Source organism: Tupaia chinensis, unplaced genomic scaffold (assembly GCF_000334495.1).
Source record: "Tupaia chinensis unplaced genomic scaffold, TupChi_1.0 Scaffold000187_1, whole genome shotgun sequence".
Lineage (NCBI taxonomy): Eukaryota > Metazoa > Chordata > Mammalia > Scandentia > Tupaiidae > Tupaia > Tupaia belangeri.
Genome location: NW_006159662.1, coordinates 1727886 through 1747045, shown reverse-complemented (window position 1 = coordinate 1747045; position 19160 = coordinate 1727886). Strand labels below are relative to the sequence as shown.

General features: G+C 42.0%; 1 protein-coding gene across 6 annotated transcripts in view; it reads left to right on the top strand.

The window, feature by feature from the left end:
- The window catches only part of CEP112 (centrosomal protein 112), a 462320-nt gene extending 445769 nt beyond the window's left edge, over positions 1–16551 (top strand). For 3 of the 6 annotated variants that reach the window (XM_027771157.1, XM_027771156.1, XM_014587170.2), the window contains 3 exons: positions 11242–11343; positions 15124–15188; positions 16129–16206. In XM_027771157.1, coding sequence (XP_027626958.1) covers positions 11242–11343; positions 15124–15188; positions 16129–16138 — 177 coding nt within the window. In that variant the 3' untranslated portion in view covers positions 16139–16206. The other 3 variants (XM_027771158.1, XM_027771159.1, XM_027771160.1) reach the window with 3 other exon arrangements.
- Positions 16552–19160: the final 2609 nt, after the last annotated feature.

Below are 19160 nucleotides of genomic sequence, written 5' to 3'. Positions count from 1 at the left end.
AAAGAATTATTTAATTTTGGGACCAGCAGTTAGCGTAATGGCTATGTCGCTGGACTCCCACGTAGTCGACCGCAGTTCGAGTCCCGGACCCGGTGGCTTAAACTCACGCCAGGCACGTGTGCGGGCGTGCCCAGGATCCTAAGAGGAGAATGGAGGAGAAGGGATGGTGGCGTGGCCATCCCCCCTAGGGGGTGATTTTTCACTTTCTGTCTCTCTGTCTCTCTCTGTCTGGCGAGTGCACGCACCCTGTAGCAAAAACCTCTCCAAAAAAAGAAAAAAAAAAGGAATTATTTCATTTTATTTTATTTACCATTATTATTATTTTAATTTGACCAGAGAAAAACAGAGAGAGAGAGGGAAAGTGAGAAAGCAAACCACCAGGTCCAGGACTCAAACCATAGTCTACCATGTGAGAGTCCAGCACCTTACCCACCATGCTACCTGCCAGCCCCCTATAGATTGTTTTTAATTATAGAATACAAATTTATTTAAAATTGATTCTGAATTCATAGAAGCCGTCATCATTTTGTACTTTCTCAATCGGAAAATATTACAGTGTGCAAAAGAATGACCGAGCTACAGTGGCACAGACACAACATCGCATCCCATGATGCCGGGGAGTCTGCCTGTACCCACCAGCTGTGTGTGCCCAGGCCCTGTTCCTCCATCTGGGAGCCAGGAGTGGGAGCCAGGAATGGCCTGAGACCCTGCTGAGGATGCTTGTCTCTCTCGTTCACTCTGTCTCTCACAAAAGAGATAAATAAGTAAACTTTAAAAATAAAAATTAAAACTTAGAAAAGGTCTAGAGTTCTCATATTAATCATAAAAAAATGCAAAGAATTTGTTTTTATGATTTATAGTGTTGCAAATAATGAAAGATAGCAGAAAAATCTAACAATATATAATAAAACAAGCATGTAACTTATTATATATACATAATACAATGAAATATATCTACAGTATTAAAAATCTTCACTAAGCGATGTGCTGATAAAATTTATTGAACATTTACTTTGTGCAACTCTTAAAAAATTTTACATACGCTAATTTTTTTGAGATGTTTTTACTAAAGGGCGTGTGCACTCGCCAGAAAGACAGAGAGACAGAAAACTAGAAGTCACCCCCCCCAGAGGGGATGGCCATGCTGCAATCCCTTCTTCTCCATTCTCTCAGTATCTTGGGCACGCGCACACACACACACACACACACACACACACGTCCGACATGAGTTTAAGCCACCAGGACCAGGACTCTAACCCCGGTCGACTACATGGAAGTCCAGCGACATAGCCTTTACGTCAACTGCTGGTCCCATATGCTAAATTTTTAATCCTCACATGGTGAAAAGTTTTAATTCCCATTTTCCTGATAAGGAATCTGGCACAGAGAAGTAAACCTTTGCAGGGCATACAGTTCAGGACCCACCCAGACTCCATTTCAGACCTTCCCATTCCAGCATCTGAGTGTTTAACCTCCACTCTCGACTATGTGGAAAGTAAAAACTGTCCTTTTGTACAAGGTTGCTCTGTCAGGTCATTATGAGGCATCCTCTCTGGTTCAAGCACTCAGTAATGATTGATAAAATATAAAATAAGAAAACTAAAAGAGTGTATTTGGTATCAAAAGTCTAAAAACAAAGCAGACGAGGTCAGAATGTGGCTCTGGACTCCCACACAGCCAACCGCAGTTTGAGTCTTAAACCTAGTGACTTGCTTTCTCTCTCTCTCTCGTGCCCTGTAGCAAAGTTTAAAACAATAATAATGATAAATAAGATTAAATAAGTAATTCTTTATTAAGTACATAAAGACAGAGCAGCAGCTCGGAGTGGCGCGTAAGCCTGACGTTACAGCCTATGGGTCCTGAGCCCAGAAAGAGGCACAGGCAGCTGGCCGGAAACCCCTGGGGGATAAAAGGGACTGAAAGTGCTCAAAGGGTGCTTTGCCAGGAAAGTGACAGGAGCCTGGGTCCAAGGCCTGCCCTGAGCCCCATTAAGGAAGCTGTTCCCTGTCAACACTAAGGGCTATGGCTTTCCTGGAGCTGCCAGATGGTTGCCCCAGACACAGCCTTATCACGGGGTCCTGGCAAGCTCCCCCAATGGCTGCCTGGATCTACAGCCCCTCTGACATCATCACAGAGCAGGAGCCTCCAATATCCAGAGGTCCGGATGGATGCAGTGGCAAGACCCCACAGGACAAAAGAGAAGAATCGGAAAAACAAGGTGTGAGCAAAGGCACAGGGCATTGGTGAACAATTGAAAGAAAGCAGATGTACCTGGTGATCTGGAAGCAAAGTGATTCTCTGGGCTAATGGAGAGAGTGACATGGATGGTACCGAGAGTGCAGGGCCTTTGGCCACAAGCAGGTCTTTAACTTTGATTTTAAAGCGGAAACAAATTCTATTTGAAAAACGAAACCAACATGCCAATATTGCCATCATCCAGGTGCAAGATACAGGTGTTCTGGACCAAGATGGTACCAGTGGCGAAATGGAGAGAGATTTAAGAGATAATACAATAGAATTCTCACTGAGTTCCCTCTTTTCTCTGCTGAACTCTAACCCCCAGAGAGCTGGCTGGAGCATGTATACTAATAGTGGGCACACTCATTTTCCTGGACTACTTCACCTCTGCCGTAAATGACTACGCAGAGGGAGACGTGTAAACAACAACCCTAGTACGGACCATCAGGAATTCTTCAGCAGTGAACTCTGCGGGTGCCGGGGGCCTCGCAATAAAGCAGCCGTGTGGAAGGCGCCGAGGTGCCCAGAGCTGCACACTTCCATCCTTCTGCCCTGTTGTACATCAGAGCGCCACATACTCGACAGTTATGACATTTTGACTAGACCAATTGATACAGTGTTTTTCAAATAAAAGTATCACAAAATGTGTTTTAGTTCTCCCCTCCCTGTTTTTAATGAACGTTTAAAAGGTTCCCTTTTACAAAGATAATTTTGTTTTTATCTCTAAGGACCCTTTTGGCTCAAGTCAACTACACACTCTGTACACTTTGTAATCTCTTATGCAAATGAGTGTCTGATTACTCATGATATGAGCGTTTCTTGATTGGAGCACTAAACTCAATTTACAAATATCCTCAGTCTACATGCGCATTTTGGAAATTAAAGGAAATGTTGCCAGTGCCAGGGCTTCAAGGGAAAGGCAGGCTGTCTGCTGCCCTGGAGCAGAGCACAGTTCTCTGTGGTCACGTGGGCGTCACGTTACAAAGTCCCCATTTCCATTCAGCTTATAGAGGTCTCATACATTACAGAAACTCATTGTCATGATGTCCTGAGTTTCCTAGTTCTACTTTGCTAAAGGAAAGAAGATGAAGGAGAACGGGGAGAAAAGTAACCGTGGCAGAAAGAGGGAAGCTTATGCTACTTGGTATGCCATGGCTGCGAAAGGTGGAAGAGCAAACAGAGAATTATGCCCACTGCTTTTTGAAGGTGGTGGGAGTGGAGAGTGGCATGGAAATGAGCCATAATGCTGCTGGAAATTCCTTTTAAGAATACCCAGGCCAGAATCCTTGGATACTTACATGTTGAAAAGAGACCACCCACTGTTGTAAATAGGACACTATGTGGCAGTGACAGTTACTGTCAGGCCCAGCCTCTGCGCCACAGTCAGTAGTACACCAGACTGCAGGACTGGAAGCCACTCGCTGACTGCAGTTCGCGTCCCCATGCTGGTTGCCTGAAACATGCTGGGCGTGTGTGCTCAGGCTTTGGCCAGCTGGAGGACTAGAGGAAGGGGATGGTGGCATGATCAGGCCCAGTGGGAGGTACTTCTCTCTCTATCAAGCACATGCCCATGTTCTATCATGAACAAAACAATCCATAAATAAAATTATTTTTAAAAGAAATATATTAAAATCTAATAACAAAACATATATTTTAAATTTTCGATTTCCCTTAATCAAAGGCAATGTATGTTCAGCAAACCCTTTGCTTAGTTAACTTCACCTTGGTCTTGCTTCTTGGCAGGCTGTCAGGCTGGATTACTATGTAAGGGGGAGATGTGGGAAGGCAGGAAGAAGGGAAGTGGCAGACTTAGCAGTTAATAGTTTCTGACTAGGCCCAATAGGTAAACGTTATCACTCCCTCATTTCACCTCTGATGCATCCTGGGTCAGAGGTAGGGAGTGAAAACTAGCAGCAAGGTCTAGAGCCATCTGAAGGAATATAAGCAAATTTTTTTCTCCCCTTTTATCTTTTTGCCATGTGAAAAAATTACATAACATAACTGGTTGAACTTTAAAATGTGTGCATATTATTTGGAGAATTTGTGGAAATTTTATTTCAGGTCAATATATGCATTACATTTGTATAGTTTTTAAAATTAGTCTTATATGTAAATCATTAGGAAGTTAAATTTTTTGAGGAGGGGAGAGAGGTTTATCACTTGCGCTCACCAGAAAGACAGAGAGAGACAGAGAGACAGAAAGCAAGAAATCACCCCCTAGGGGGGATGGCCATGCTGTAATCCCTTCTCCTCCATTCTCCTCTTGGGCATGCACACACACGCACCTGGCATGAGTTTAAGCCACTGGGTCCGGGACTCTAACCACAGTCAACTACATGGGAGTCCAGCGACATAGCCATTATGTCAACTGCTGGTCCCGAAAGTTAAAATTTTAAACCAATAGGAAAGTAGAGAGAGTGATCTAAAAACAGTTGCTTCTATTATTATTATTATTATTGTTTTTAGTTTTAAAAGATCAACAGCAGGGGGCCAGCAGGTGGCATAGTGGTTAAGGTGCTGGATCCCACATAGCTAACTCCGTGGTTTGAGTCCCAGACCTGGGAGCTTGAAAAACACTCTAGGTATGTGTGCTTACATGCCCAAATTTCCAAAAGGAGAATGGAGGAGAAGGGATTTTTGGTGTGGCCATCCTCCCTGGGGGGTGATTTCTCTCTTGCTCTATCTGTCTAACTCTGGTGAGCTCATGCACCTTGTAGCACAAAAACAAACAAACAAAAAAAGGCAAGATGAATGTCTGGAAGAACACAGTGGCACATCCCATCCCTGGTCCTGCCCTCTGTTGTGCTGGGACACTTCTAGTGTGTGGGGATGGAGCTGCGCTAACTAGCTATGTCTGTGACTTCCTTTTGGGGCAGAAGAACCATTTCAACATCTGGAAAGATTATTTTGAGCATTGACCACACTTACCTCAGAAAGATCCATATAAAACATTTTAGAGTTGTATCTGGCACATAGAAAGTACTCAGTAAACCCCATGCTGGTTGCCTGAAACATGCTGGGCGTGTGTGCTCAGGCTTTGGCCAGCTGGAGGACTAGAGGAAGGGGATGGTGGCATGATCAGGCCCAGTGGGAGGTACTTCTCTCTCTATCAAGCACATGCCCATGTTCTATCATGAACAAAACAATCCATAAATAAAATTATTTTTAAAAGAAATATATTAAAATCTAATAACAAAACATATATTTTAAATTTTCGATTTCCCTTAATCAAAGGCAATGTATGTTCAGCAAACCCTTTGCTTAGTTAACTTCACCTTGGTCTTGCTTCTTGGCAGGCTGTCAGGCTGGATTACTATGTAAGGGGGAGATGTGGGAAGGCAGGAAGAAGGGAAGTGGCAGACTTAGCAGTTAATAGTTTCTGACTAGGCCCAATAGGTAAACGTTATCACTCCCTCATTTCACCTCTGATGCATCCTGGGTCAGAGGTAGGGAGTGAAAACTAGCAGCAAGGTCTAGAGCCATCTGAAGGAATATAAGCAAATTTTTTTCTCCCCTTTTATCTTTTTGCCATGTGAAAAAATTACATAACATAACTGGTTGAACTTTAAAATGTGTGCATATTATTTGGAGAATTTGTGGAAATTTTATTTCAGGTCAATATATGCATTACATTTGTATAGTTTTTAAAATTAGTCTTATATGTAAATCATTAGGAAGTTAAATTTTTTGAGGAGGGGAGAGAGGTTTATCACTTGCGCTCACCAGAAAGACAGAGAGAGACAGAGAGACAGAAAGCAAGAAATCACCCCCTAGGGGGGATGGCCATGCTGTAATCCCTTCTCCTCCATTCTCCTCTTGGGCATGCACACACACGCACCTGGCATGAGTTTAAGCCACTGGGTCCGGGACTCTAACCACAGTCAACTACATGGGAGTCCAGCGACATAGCCATTATGTCAACTGCTGGTCCCGAAAGTTAAAATTTTAAACCAATAGGAAAGTAGAGAGAGTGATCTAAAAACAGTTGCTTCTATTATTATTATTATTATTGTTTTTAGTTTTAAAAGATCAACAGCAGGGGGCCAGCAGGTGGCATAGTGGTTAAGGTGCTGGATCCCACATAGCTAACTCCGTGGTTTGAGTCCCAGACCTGGGAGCTTGAAAAACACTCTAGGTATGTGTGCTTACATGCCCAAATTTCCAAAAGGAGAATGGAGGAGAAGGGATTTTTGGTGTGGCCATCCTCCCTGGGGGGTGATTTCTCTCTTGCTCTATCTGTCTAACTCTGGTGAGCTCATGCACCTTGTAGCACAAAAACAAACAAACAAAAAAAGGCAAGATGAATGTCTGGAAGAACACAGTGGCACATCCCATCCCTGGTCCTGCCCTCTGTTGTGCTGGGACACTTCTAGTGTGTGGGGATGGAGCTGCGCTAACTAGCTATGTCTGTGACTTCCTTTTGGGGCAGAAGAACCATTTCAACATCTGGAAAGATTATTTTGAGCATTGACCACACTTACCTCAGAAAGATCCATATAAAACATTTTAGAGTTGTATCTGGCACATAGAAAGTACTCAGTAAATGTTCACTGGTAGTAATATTAGTAATTAATTATGTTATTATTACTCTGATAGATAGGATAAAAAATAGATTGGCCAAAACTTTGCATGGCTTGGGGCTAACATAACAGGTGGCATGGTGACTGGGGTGCTGGACTCCTACATGGCTGACTGTGGTTCGAGTCCTAGACCTGGCTGCTTGCTTTCTCACTTTCCTTTTCTCTCTCTCTTTCTTTCTCTCTGGTCAGGTTTAAAAATAAGTAAATAAATAAGGGTAATTAAATAAATAATTCTTTAAAAAAGCAAAAAGCACTTTCCACAGCTTTGTTAAAGTAATGGGATTCTGCTTTGGTACAGTGATTTCTAAATTCAGGATTTGGGTAAATTCAGCGCAGCGACCAGCCTCTGTGGCTCATCCAGTAGCACACTAGACAGCAGAAGCCACCTGCTGACTGGGTTCAAGTCTTCAGTTCTGTCAGCCTGAAAGCATGCATACTCAGGATCCTAGTGGGACAGAGGATCGGAGGAAGGGACTCACAGTGTAACCACGCCCTGTGGAAGGTGCTTCTCTTTCAGTGTGTGTATATACATGCACATGTCCTATCCTGAATTTATTTTTAAAAAAAATAGAAAAATAGTCGTAATATTTTCCTGATTGAAAGTCTAAATTATATGGGCTGGTCTCATAGCATAATGGATTATACGTGGCTGATCACAGTTCAAATCCTGACCCCAGCAGCTTAGAAAATACCGGGTGTGTATGTGTGTGAATGCCTAGAGTCTCAACAAGATGGAGAAATGGAAGCCAAGGGATTGAAACATGACCATACCCCACTTACAGGGCTGGAGATGCTCTCTCTCTCTCTCTCTCTCTCTCTCTCTCTCTGGTGAGCACACATGCCCTCTAGTGATTAAAAAATAATTATCAGGTATAGCTGAGAAATTTCAGATTTTTCAGGGGCTCATTTTTTTAAGATGATTTATTTACTATTTTTTTTAAGAATTATTTTAATTTGACCAGAGAGGGACAGAGCAAGAGCAAGAGAGAGAGAGAGAGAGAAAGCCACCAGATCTGAGACTCAAACCATGGTCAGCCATGTGGGAGTTTGGCCGTGTGAGAGTCCAGCGCCTTTAACCACCATGCCACCTGCCAGCCCCCTCAGGGGCTCATTTTAAATTTACAGATTTGTTAAAGATAAAAAATAAATAAATAAATAAATAAAGGAGTAGAGAGAAAGCAGAACTTCATGGTTCCTCAATAAAAGTTGGAAAATGTAGCATATCAAGTTTAAAAAGTAATGGAAGAGATAGCGATGATCAAAGAGCAACTATGGCCACACATTATTTTTGCTGTATAGCCTCACCTCCTCGTAGAGGGAGCCTACCATACAGGAAGAGCAAAGTGGGAGCAAGAGGGTCAAGAGAAGCCATGAGCATGAGCCAAAGGGCTACATTGCATGGCTGTGACTTCCAAAGTACTTGAAAACTGAGAGAGATGGCCCCTCCCCTGAGCAAATAAAATAATAGAGTTGGTCAAAGGGTATCGAAGACAATGAAATCATGTTATAGCCGTGGCCTAACTCTGGCTTACGGCCCCTGGCTCAGCATTCAGCAAATAGCTGGTTTCACTCAAAAGTGAGGTGTAATTTTTTTAAGAAAAGGGAACTAACATAAAGTCTTTGCTAGATTAAAAGACAGAGAAGAAAGGAATGTAAGCAACAAGCAAGTAAAAAACATATCAAATGGAAAATTACCCAAGAAACAGGGTGAAGATCCACACAATTATAGTTCTTTATAACAGTTCTTCACAGTGTCAAAGCATTTACAAAATGCACCAATAGAACTCTCTTTCAAGAAAAATGGCGGGGAGATATAAAGAAGAAGAAGAAAGAGATGTATTTAAAAATTATTTAAACCAACAAAGATGAAAAGTGATCTCTCAGAGCTTAGGAAAAGTGGTAGATAAAATCAAAAGATTTTTAAGGCTGAAATCATGTTAGAAAAAAACAAAAACAGAAAAATTTTAATTGAAAACATCCAAGGAACTATGATAATCAGTCTAGAGGAAATGAAGCAAAATGAAATAAAATATAAAATGATAAGAAAGTAAAAGTAACAGTAGGGAAAATTATAACTGTGGGAGATTCTCAAAGACGAGTTAACACGTGGAAAAATCCGTTCTTGAAGAAGAGAATAGAAAAAAAATCATATGTTTAAAAAAATAGAGGTTTGGTCCCATAGTGCAGTCGTTAAGCCCTGTGTTTTGCAAGCTGAATCCCACATGGCCAGTTGCAACTCAAGTCCTGGATCTGGCAGCTTGAAAACCACCGGGCATGCCCAACATGCCAACAAGATGGAAAAATGGAGAGGAGATTGTATCTTGACTACACCTATAGAGGGTGCTTTCTCTCACTCCACCCCTGCCCCCTGCTTCTCCTTTTGGAATGCACATGCATTCTGGCCATAAAAAAATAATAAAAAACAGATCATTCTAACAGAGGAAACTTTAGAATTTTAAAATGAAACAATGTCTCAGGAAAATTCAGATAGAATAATACCAAAGCATATCTCTATGAAGTTACTGAATTAAGGAGAAAGAAATTTATATGGGTATTCAAGCAAAGAAAGGATCACATTCAACATGGAAAAACAGCCTGGCCTCAGACTGATTTACCATGGCAGTATGCAATGCCAGAACATGTGGGAGAAATGTCTCTAAAGCTCTGAGAGAAAGAAAGTGGGGTTGAAATATTTTTATACCCAGCCTAGTTGTTTTTCAAATATACAGTTAGTGAGCGAACATCCTAAACGGATGAGGAGGGTACAAGAAACAGAGTATGTATCGGTCCTTTTTAAAAAGGTAAGAGCTCAAAATTTCAGAGCTAGCATTGAGTGATAAGGAAAAAAAAAGTAGTCAAAATAATCAATATGAACCCTCAATAAATAATGCTCTTAAAGTCTGGTTTATAAAGCTTATGTTTTGCTTTGCATTTGCCTTTCATTTGAGACAGCTAACAGCTGTAACTTTGGAAGTAAGTCCAAGAAAAAAAGGTGGGAAAAATCAGTAGATATGAGAACCAACATATATTTCATCAGCAAAGACTTTGCATCAGAGGAAAAGATCATTTTTCATTATTTTTTTCCTTTAGGTATAAATCACAAGATTATGGCATATTTGGAAAAAAAAAGCACTTTGCCAAAAATCTAAAACTTACATTCTAAAACAGTTGCCATGAGATTTTAGTAGGTAATGAAATGAATTATTAGAACACATTTCTGCTTAGTTCAGTGTAAGAAAAGTTGGAATACAAAGTTAGCAATTTTAAATTATCTTCAGCAAAATCATAGGCTTTTCCAACTGAAATCAGTTGTACACATTTTCATAGTATAGGCCCTTATTTCCAGGTGTGTCCAATGAATCATTTATGAGCTACACTATGATTCAGCTTTAGTATCCAGTTAACTCAGAGCACATGCAACAGATGTTTAAAGTTAATGAATTCTATCACATCTCAGACTAAGAAGAAAAGAAATACAGAAACGTAGGTGGAGAAAGACATTAAATTAAGCACACTCATATTCATGTCACACCCACACACATAGTCCATCCTACTCACCGTGTTCCTCCACACGCACTTCTTTAGCTTTAAGAGATGGATGGACGGCTAGCAGGTGGCGTAGTGTTAAGGGCACTGGACTCCCACATGGCTGACTACAGTTCAAGTCCCAGACCTGGACGTTTGCTTTCTCACTTTCCCTCCCTCTCTCTCTCTGTCTCTCAGGAACTATTAAAATAATAATAATAAAGTTAAATGAAAAATTCTTTTTTTAAAAAAGAGAAAGATGGATGGGATGAGCCATCAACTTTTCCCTTACCAGCCAGTGACCATCAGTTTCTTGAGTATGGTCTTATTATACTCTGGGACTGAGGGAACCAGGGAGCTCCCTATGACCAGGGCACTCTACCTGTCTACCTGCATTGAGGGGGCTTGGAGACAGCTGTGCAGATTCCCCTTCATTCATATCTTCATAGTCATATGAGTCATGTTGAGCACCCGGGCACCTGTAAGTTTTGGGGAATGTTTTCATCAAAGCAAAGACATACCATGAGCTGTCCTTGAGTCACATGACATGTTTGACATGACATAGCCCACAGCCTGATCAAGAAAAGGCTGCAGTAGTTGCACCTCGTGTGTGGAGAAGAGAAAACAGGCATTTGTCTTACGAGATGCACAAAGATTTTGAAGAAGTGAAGTGTTGTTACAGGGACTTTCTCTCCCAGAAGCAGCAGATGATCAGGCCCCGAGATTTTTCAGTTTGCAAGGCCTTCCTCTCACTTCATCCTTCTTACCCAGTTTCTGACCACGTATCGCAAACATACTTTCATAATGGATAGATTTTTATTCTGAGATTTCTTAAATTAAAAACAATAACTTGAATTCAAAAATTCAAAAAGATAACTTTAATCCTTTTTTATTTTAGATAACTTACATTCGACAAGAATATGAAACAAAATTTAAAGGGTTGATGCCGGTATCTCTAAGACAAGAACTTGAAGACACTATTTCCTCCTTAAAATCACAGGTAATTACTATAATCAAGGTATTTTCCAAGGATTTAGGTGATGTACATATCCTCGAAAGAACTTAAATTTGATTCTGAATTAATGTCAGAAATCACCGTGATAATATAACCTAAACTACTATGTAAAATGAATTGTTTCCATTTTGTTTTAATTTTTTTCTTACTAATTTTAAGAGCTCATTGTCTCAGTAAGATTTCCTTAAAAGCACCCTTAGAGTTGAGAAGTTCAGCTTGGTAAGGTTTATTTATTTACAGTCCCAAGTTCCAATATGACCCTTTTATTCTTGGTACCAGATCCAAAATAGCATTGTCAATGTCTTGTGGTGTTGAAGTGGAAAGAAATTGAAAATAAGGGAGCTGGCAGGTGGTGTGGTGGTTAAGGGCGCTATATTCCCACATGGCCTACCACGGTTCAAGTCCTAGACCTGGCGGCTTGCTTTCTCACTTTTTTTTTTCTCTCTCTCTCACTCTAACTCTGTCCCTCTTGGGTCAAATTAAAATAAATAAGTAAAATTAAATAAAATAATTCTTTTAAAAAAAGGAATCAAAAATAAGGTTAAGTTAGAAACAATTTTATCCTGGTATATTTCATATGGTTGTTGCAGATAAGAAAATGCACTTTAAGTTTAAGGCAAAATAATAATGTAGTCAAACAATTAAGGTAAGTATTTCTTGTTGAAATATGTAGTTCTTGGTATAACTCAATAAAAATATGAGAGATAAAATCGATTTAAATGTCAACACTATTTAAAATTTTCAACATATATTTTCCTCTATATATATCTGTGTTCTTTGAATGTTCTATGTGTTATTGGTCTAGTGAGGTTTTTTGTTTTATTTTGTTTGGTTAATTTATTTGTTTCTTCCATGAGAGAGAAACAGAGAGACACTCCAACAGAGTCCACGCCAGACCCACCCCGCCCTCAGCCCAGCAGGCACAGACACGTGCAAGCCTGGAGATTTCAAGCGTAAACTCAGGACCTTCCTGTGTGCCTACAGCATATGGACAGTCACTTCACCACTGTGCACGATAGCTGGACAGAGGCACATTTAAAAAAAAAAAAGAATTATTTTATTGAACTTTATTTGTGTATTTATTTATTTTAATTTGGCCAGAGAGGGACAGAGAGAGAGAGAGAGAGAGGGAAAGTGACAAAGCAAGCCACCAGGACCAGGACTCGAACCACGGTCGGCCATGTGGGAGTCCAGTACCCACGCCACCTGCCAGCCCCCAGAGACATTTTTTAACTCTATCAGGAAAAATAATTCATATGTTTCCATTTCCAGTACACTTTGAAATTTATGACATGCTTTTTCCTGGATAAGTTCCATGAGGGACAGAGTTTCTTTGCTCTCCGTGCCAATAACTCTGCCTGGCACATAGTAAGTGCTCAATATATTTATTTACTAATAAAATGATATAACCTGACGAAACCCACATTCATTACTTATAATACATGAGGCAAGGTGTGAAACAAATTTTCACTGCTCTTTTTATAGTCCCTGCAGTGAAAAGTCTCTTATCTGAAAGTGTATTGTTCATTAAATCAGTACTGTTTGCTACTACTCCTGTACCTAAGAATTTTTGGCTCCATTCATTCCTGCATGTGAAAATAAACACCGGGGCTGGATGGTGGCACGTCAGTAAATCACAGTGCTCTGCGAGGCTGACCCACATGGAAAGGCTCCAGGTTTACATCCAGAGACCTTCCCGAGTACACCAAGCACACCAGGGCCTGAGACCCAGGGTTAGCTAAAGTTGGGAGTGGGGGCGTTGCAGCATCAGGACCCTGCTAAGGGTTCTTTCTGTCAGTCTGTCTCTCTCTCTCTTGCTCGTGGAAGAAATAAATAAGCTTTAAATAGAAAATGAGAAGTCCTGGAGGAGAATGTTAACAGAGAAGGTTGAGTCATGAAAACCTCTCCTGGAGATGTGGTTTACCACTACCTTTGTGGGAGAGCTTCCATAAGGTCAGCTCTGTAGGACCTGACACCTCCAGAGGTTTTTATAGGGAGAGAAAAAAAAGAAATCTGATACCCACCTGCAGGGCTTCTGTTATCATTCATATCACTTCCCTGCAATAAAAACCACTTCAGCCTCCTGAAACTGGATGTTGACCCAGAGAGAGAGCTGCCGGCTGCCGCTGGCTGCGTTAGGGCTCAGGACTGGCAGCTGTGTGGGGGAGTCACCGCCATAGAGGGAGCAAATTTAGTTTGAAAGCACAGGTGCCTGTGTTTTTTGAGAATTGTTGGAATTCCGATTGCAAAGTATGGTGGGGGAGGGAAGTGGAATCAGTGTAATCCTTGCATCTGTCAAAATTATCAATTGTCCTACAGGTCGTTGGAGCAATTGGATAAATTAAGACCAGGGTGATGTTACAAATAAGCAAAACCAAGCGTGCCCCTTTGATATGAACCCGTTTAGAAAGGCTGCGTTCATCGTTCATTCGCCTCTTACAAGCCAGCTGTACTCTCTTGCATAACTATGTTTCAGATTCAGCCGTTGCCATGGTTTCAGTTCAGCCCAAAGAGGCAAGAGTAAACAATTCTGAAATGATCAAATGCCACCGACTCTTGGTTACATTAAGCCATAGTGTAAGTTATCCCCAAAACATTTTTATTTGGTTGCATAAGGTGCTTTTGAAGCTATGCCTGATAGCAGTATCTTAAGTGTTACATAGAAATTTATGCTTCAGATAATCCAATGTGGTGGAAAGGTCTGATGTCAGAGAATGTGGTAAGCAATCTCGTTTCCTCCACCCCAAGACCCCTCCACCACCCAAAGCCCCCCAAGAGTAGGCGCCTGGGGATGGAGCTCTGCTCTAATCATTTCTGAGTCATTTCACATCACCCTCATAACCTTGGCAAGTATTGGGTGGTCGGAAAAGTCATGACACGTTTTTACTTAGAAAAAATATGTCATAACTTTTCTGATAACCCAGCAGCTACCCTTGTCCCATTTCACAGGTGAGGCAGCAATACCTAGGTAACTTTCCCAGAGCCATAGATGCCGTGCCAGGATCGAACCCGCCTGGCCTGACTCCAGACAAAGGTCAGGCTGTCTCCACTGACACGTGCTGTCTGCTCGACCTCACAGAATCCCCAGGATGAATTGAGGTTTCCAAAACTCAGTATTTTTTTTTCACTCACTCATTCATTCATCGAACAGCTAGTGACTATCAGTGACATGCCCAGCCCTGTGAAAGAACCTGGGAATGTAGACTTTTTTTTTTAAGTCCTACTTCAGGAGAGTTCTCAGGCTGAGGGGAGAAATATTAAAACAAAACTAAACAAAAACCCCAAAGCAGTGTGAGGAGTGCTGAGATAGAGTACAGGAATGCAGGAGGGGACTGACTCCGCCGAGGTCTGGGAGGCCATGAGCAGCCAATGGATTCTGTAGGAGAGGTTGAGGTCACATCTGAACCACTCAGTGGAGGATGCATAGGACCCCGTTCGCCAAGCACTCCAGGAGAGAAGATGGTGGGTGCTGAAGAACAGCCAAGCGAGAAAGACCTGGGCTGTAAGATGACGATGGCGGGAAGGCATGAGGAGAGGGGAAGCCACAAAGATAGGATGGAGCCAGATCACAGTGGCTCTGGAATACGGAGGTTTGAACTGATGGCTTCTCAGTAGGGATGGGATGTGACCAAATATCAAAAAGAAAAAACACACTATTGACATTCACCAAGCCCTCTGAGTTTTGTCGAGAGAATAGTCTGAACTGAAATAAAATCTTGCATGTATGCCACGTTCACTTCTTCTCATACCAAGTGTCTTTTCTAGGTTAACTTTCTGCAAAAGAGAGCGTCTGTCCTTCAAGAAGAGCTGACTACATACCAAGCCAGAAGGTACAACCTGGGAGCTGCTCTGATAAGTTTGTAGCATTTACATAGTCTCCTGGGCTGACGTTTAAGTCGTCCTTAAAACGCTGAGACTTAATATTGTTTAGTAAACAGCCTGTCTGGGAGAAGTCACCCACTCTTCTCATCGCAGGGCTTAGTCAGCACTGTCAGCCAGCCGAGAGCCTGCAGGGACCTGGCAAGTCCCAGCCCCACCTGGGTCTCCCGCCAAGACTTCATCTTAAAGCCCAGTCACAGTGTTAAGGAAACACTGGCTTCCTTTAAGATGATGCAGTCCAGGGGCCAGCAGGTGGCATGGAGGTTAAGGTGCCAGATCCCGCATGGCCAACTGCACAGTTTGAGTCCCAGACCCAGTGGCTTGAAAAAAAATCACACCATGCATGTGTACCTACGTCCACCCAAGACCCCAAGAGGAGAATGGTAGAGGGATTGTGGCATGGCCAACCTCCGTGAGGGAATTATTTCTCACTCTCTCTCTCTCACTCTCTCTCTAGTAAACACACACATTCTGTAACAAAACAACAACAAAAATGATGCAGTCCTTGATCTGTGAGCCCACATCTTCAAGGTCCCGCATCCCCTGAGGGCTTGGCCCTGTCCTCCAGCCCAAAAGATATCTACAGCTGAGTGTTGTCCCAGAACAGAGCCACTTGAGTGCTCCACACATATACCTCTTGGGTACAAGAATCCTTTTTATTCAGAAGTTCCCGGTGACATCAGTGACGTAAATTGTGTTTCTGTACTCAGATCCCGTTGAACAATTTTCATTTTAGTGTAGTGAGAGACTGAATCATTGAATTAAGAGGAAAGAACTTCTGAATCATTCACTTTTCAAAAGCTCTGTTTGCGTGATGGAGATAGCATTGATTCTTTATAGATATAAATAATAAAATTTTGATAGCAAATATTCTTTTTCACCCCAATCCAGCTTCTTCTAGACTGGAACGTATCTTATCACGAATGGCCCCATTAAGCCTGAAGTCCTGACTGAGGTTTCTGGTTTTCAGGTAACTGCACAAGAGGGGCGCAATGGCTGCTGTTGTCCAGACTGCCCTGTGGACTCTCCAGCAGGTTTGAAGATTTCGATATTGTAAACTGTGAGATCAGTGGCATTTTTAAATATTTAAATGTAATTAAGATCACAAAAATATGCATCATTCATGCACTAGTGGGATGGTCTTGTTCGTGTCTGCCTAAGTTATTTATTAACATTTTTTTATTTCTGATTTCCATATTTGTGAGCATTTAAGTGTCTTGAGAACTGCTTATATTGGGAAGGGGAAGTGTGGTATGCCTTGTTCATGCTTTTGCATAGAATGTTAACAGTTGCCTATGATCAAAATCACGTTTGCAGTATCATCAAAATTTCTAACCTGTTTGCATTGTTTTCACATTTGTGTTCGTGTATTATTAAAACATTATTTTGTACTTACCAGTTTTATTTCTACTTTTTATCACACCTCATTTATTGAAATAAGGATGATATATACTTGGTATTTTTCCCTAGCAAATACAGACAAGCTCAAATTGTACTTTGGGGAAAATACCTTTTGTCCTGTCAAAGGTCAAGTCTATAATTAGTGCATGAAACTGGTGTTTAGAACACAATCACGGAGACATCTAATATAGGTCCAAGTACTTTTCATATTGGTGTCCGAGCTGGTCCTGGAACTGCAGAGGCAGAATGGTGTCAGAATGGTATGCAGCAGCTGTGGGTTTTGTTACTTACTTGGTCTCTCTCTAAATGGTGGCTGTTTTCATTGTCATGTCAATCGATGAGCCTTAAGAAAGCCTGGAAATGCAGGGTCAGGTTAAGAGGGTGCTACGCTTTGGCAAGTGATCACAGAGCGTGCTTTAATTGATCCTGTTTTCATTTGGGCATCTCCTCATGGAGAGAATATGTTGTTGCTCCCATGAATGGATTATTTTCGTCTGGGTCCTTCTCCCTTCCTGAAGGCTGATAAGTGGTTTCTGTGTCTACTGGTCAGAACTGATTGGCCAAAGAAATTTTGAATTGCAGTGAAGGGTTGCTCCAAATTCTGTTGACTGTTCTGTGGTGCGTGCCATGGGCCCTTTGAGACTGAATATCTGGCCCACTAGTGGGGCTGCAATCCTCTGGTTTACTGTAAAAGGACAGGACAGTAAGTTTATTTACACGTTTTCAAAATTCCTTTCTCTTTCCCACGCCCATGTCTGTTGTTTGCTACCCAAGGATTAATTACCTTTTTTTTTCCACACCGTAAATGAGACGTGGAGATGATAAGGAAGTAACAGGTTTTACAGCCACTTCCAAAGCCAAGGCAGGGCAGCAGCCACACTGCTATGCCCGGTGGAGGCCATCAGCAGGCAGCCTGGCATTCTTGTACTCAGCTCGGTGAGGCGCCACTCCGCCAGCTTACTCTCACACTCGCCCTGACACCTCCACTGGGAATGTGTGTCTCTGTCCCTTGAAAGATGAGGTTATTCCTGCACATTTAATACGTTATAGCACTGCCTTCAAGAATAGTCAGGAAGAAGCAAAATTGTAGCAGATGCTATTAAAAACCACCTAACAGGGACCAGCAGTTAGTGTAATGGCTATGTTGCTAGACTCCCACGTAGTCTACCGCAGTTCGCGTCCTGGACCCGATGGCTTAAAACTCACGCCGGGCGCATGTGCGTGTGTGCCCAAGATCCCGAGAGGAGAATGGAGGAGAAGGGATTGTGGCATGGCCATCCCCCCTGGGGGGTGATTTCTCGCTTTCTGTCTCTCTGTCTCTCTGTCTGGTGAGCGCACGTGCCCTATAGCAAAAAAAACTCAAAAAAAAAAAAAAAAAAAACACCCAAAAAATGAGAACAGACAGCATAGTGGTTAAAGCTCTGGACTCCCACTTGGTCAACTGTGGTTCCAGACCGGTCCTGGTGGCTTGAAACTCACACCGGCTACATGTGTGTGCGTGCCCAAAATCCGAGGGGAGAATAGAGGAGAAGGGACTATGGTGTGGACATTCCCCTGGGAGATGATTTCTCACTTTTAGTCTGTCTCTCCAGTGAGTGCATTCTCTGGCAACACATGTACCCTAAAAAAAAACTAAAAAAAAAAAAAAAAAACACCTAACAAATGAGAACAGCTGACACTCCGACAATAATTTAGTACTCGGAAGGGGAAGATGGAGGCTCCGGGATTAATGCTGAATGCTCCTGTGCAGACCCTGAAAAACAGGTTGAAGCTCAGCAGATTTCATTAGCAAGGTTATTAGCTGCTCCAAGTGAAAAGACTTTGTGAATTGTATTGTACATTGGAACTCCCACTCAAGAATATTTGTTTTCCGTGAGTAAATATCAGTAGGTGTTTTGGAAAGTTGCCTGCTATTCTTTCTTTTCCTTATTTCAAGGGTTATGAAATTACAAACACTGGTGAACCTTTGACATTACCAGATCCTGTTTCCCTCCTGAAGTGTGCCATGTACACTGAGAATAAATGGAATGAAACTTTAGGCCAGTTGGATTGGATGCAATAGGGATGGGTCAGTGACACTAATGTTTCATGAGCATTTTCTGATAAAAGAAGAGAAAGGAAAATTGCATTCGACATGTCTGAAATTCCTTACTGAGTTGAGCACTGAGTATACACATGGCTACTAGGAAAAAAGCGTGTGCTCAGGAAATAAATTATAAACACTGTACCTTATTATAAAATCATCTAAGATTGTATCCTTTCTTTTATCTGGTGGACAATCCATCGTTCCTCACAAGTACCTAATTTAGTTACTGCTCAGGTTATTTCTACTGGCAGTACCTGAGTCATCCGCCAGGGGTTTGATATTTCAGCACGTAAGTGCCTACAGGTAGTGGCCGGCACAGCGCATGGAGCAAGCCAAGCAGAAGACCTCTGGGATGTGTGTTCCCGGCGTGTTGTTACCCAGTTGTGGGGTCAGGACAGAGAAGGGTTAACGAGGAAGTTAGCTATCCAGTCATCTG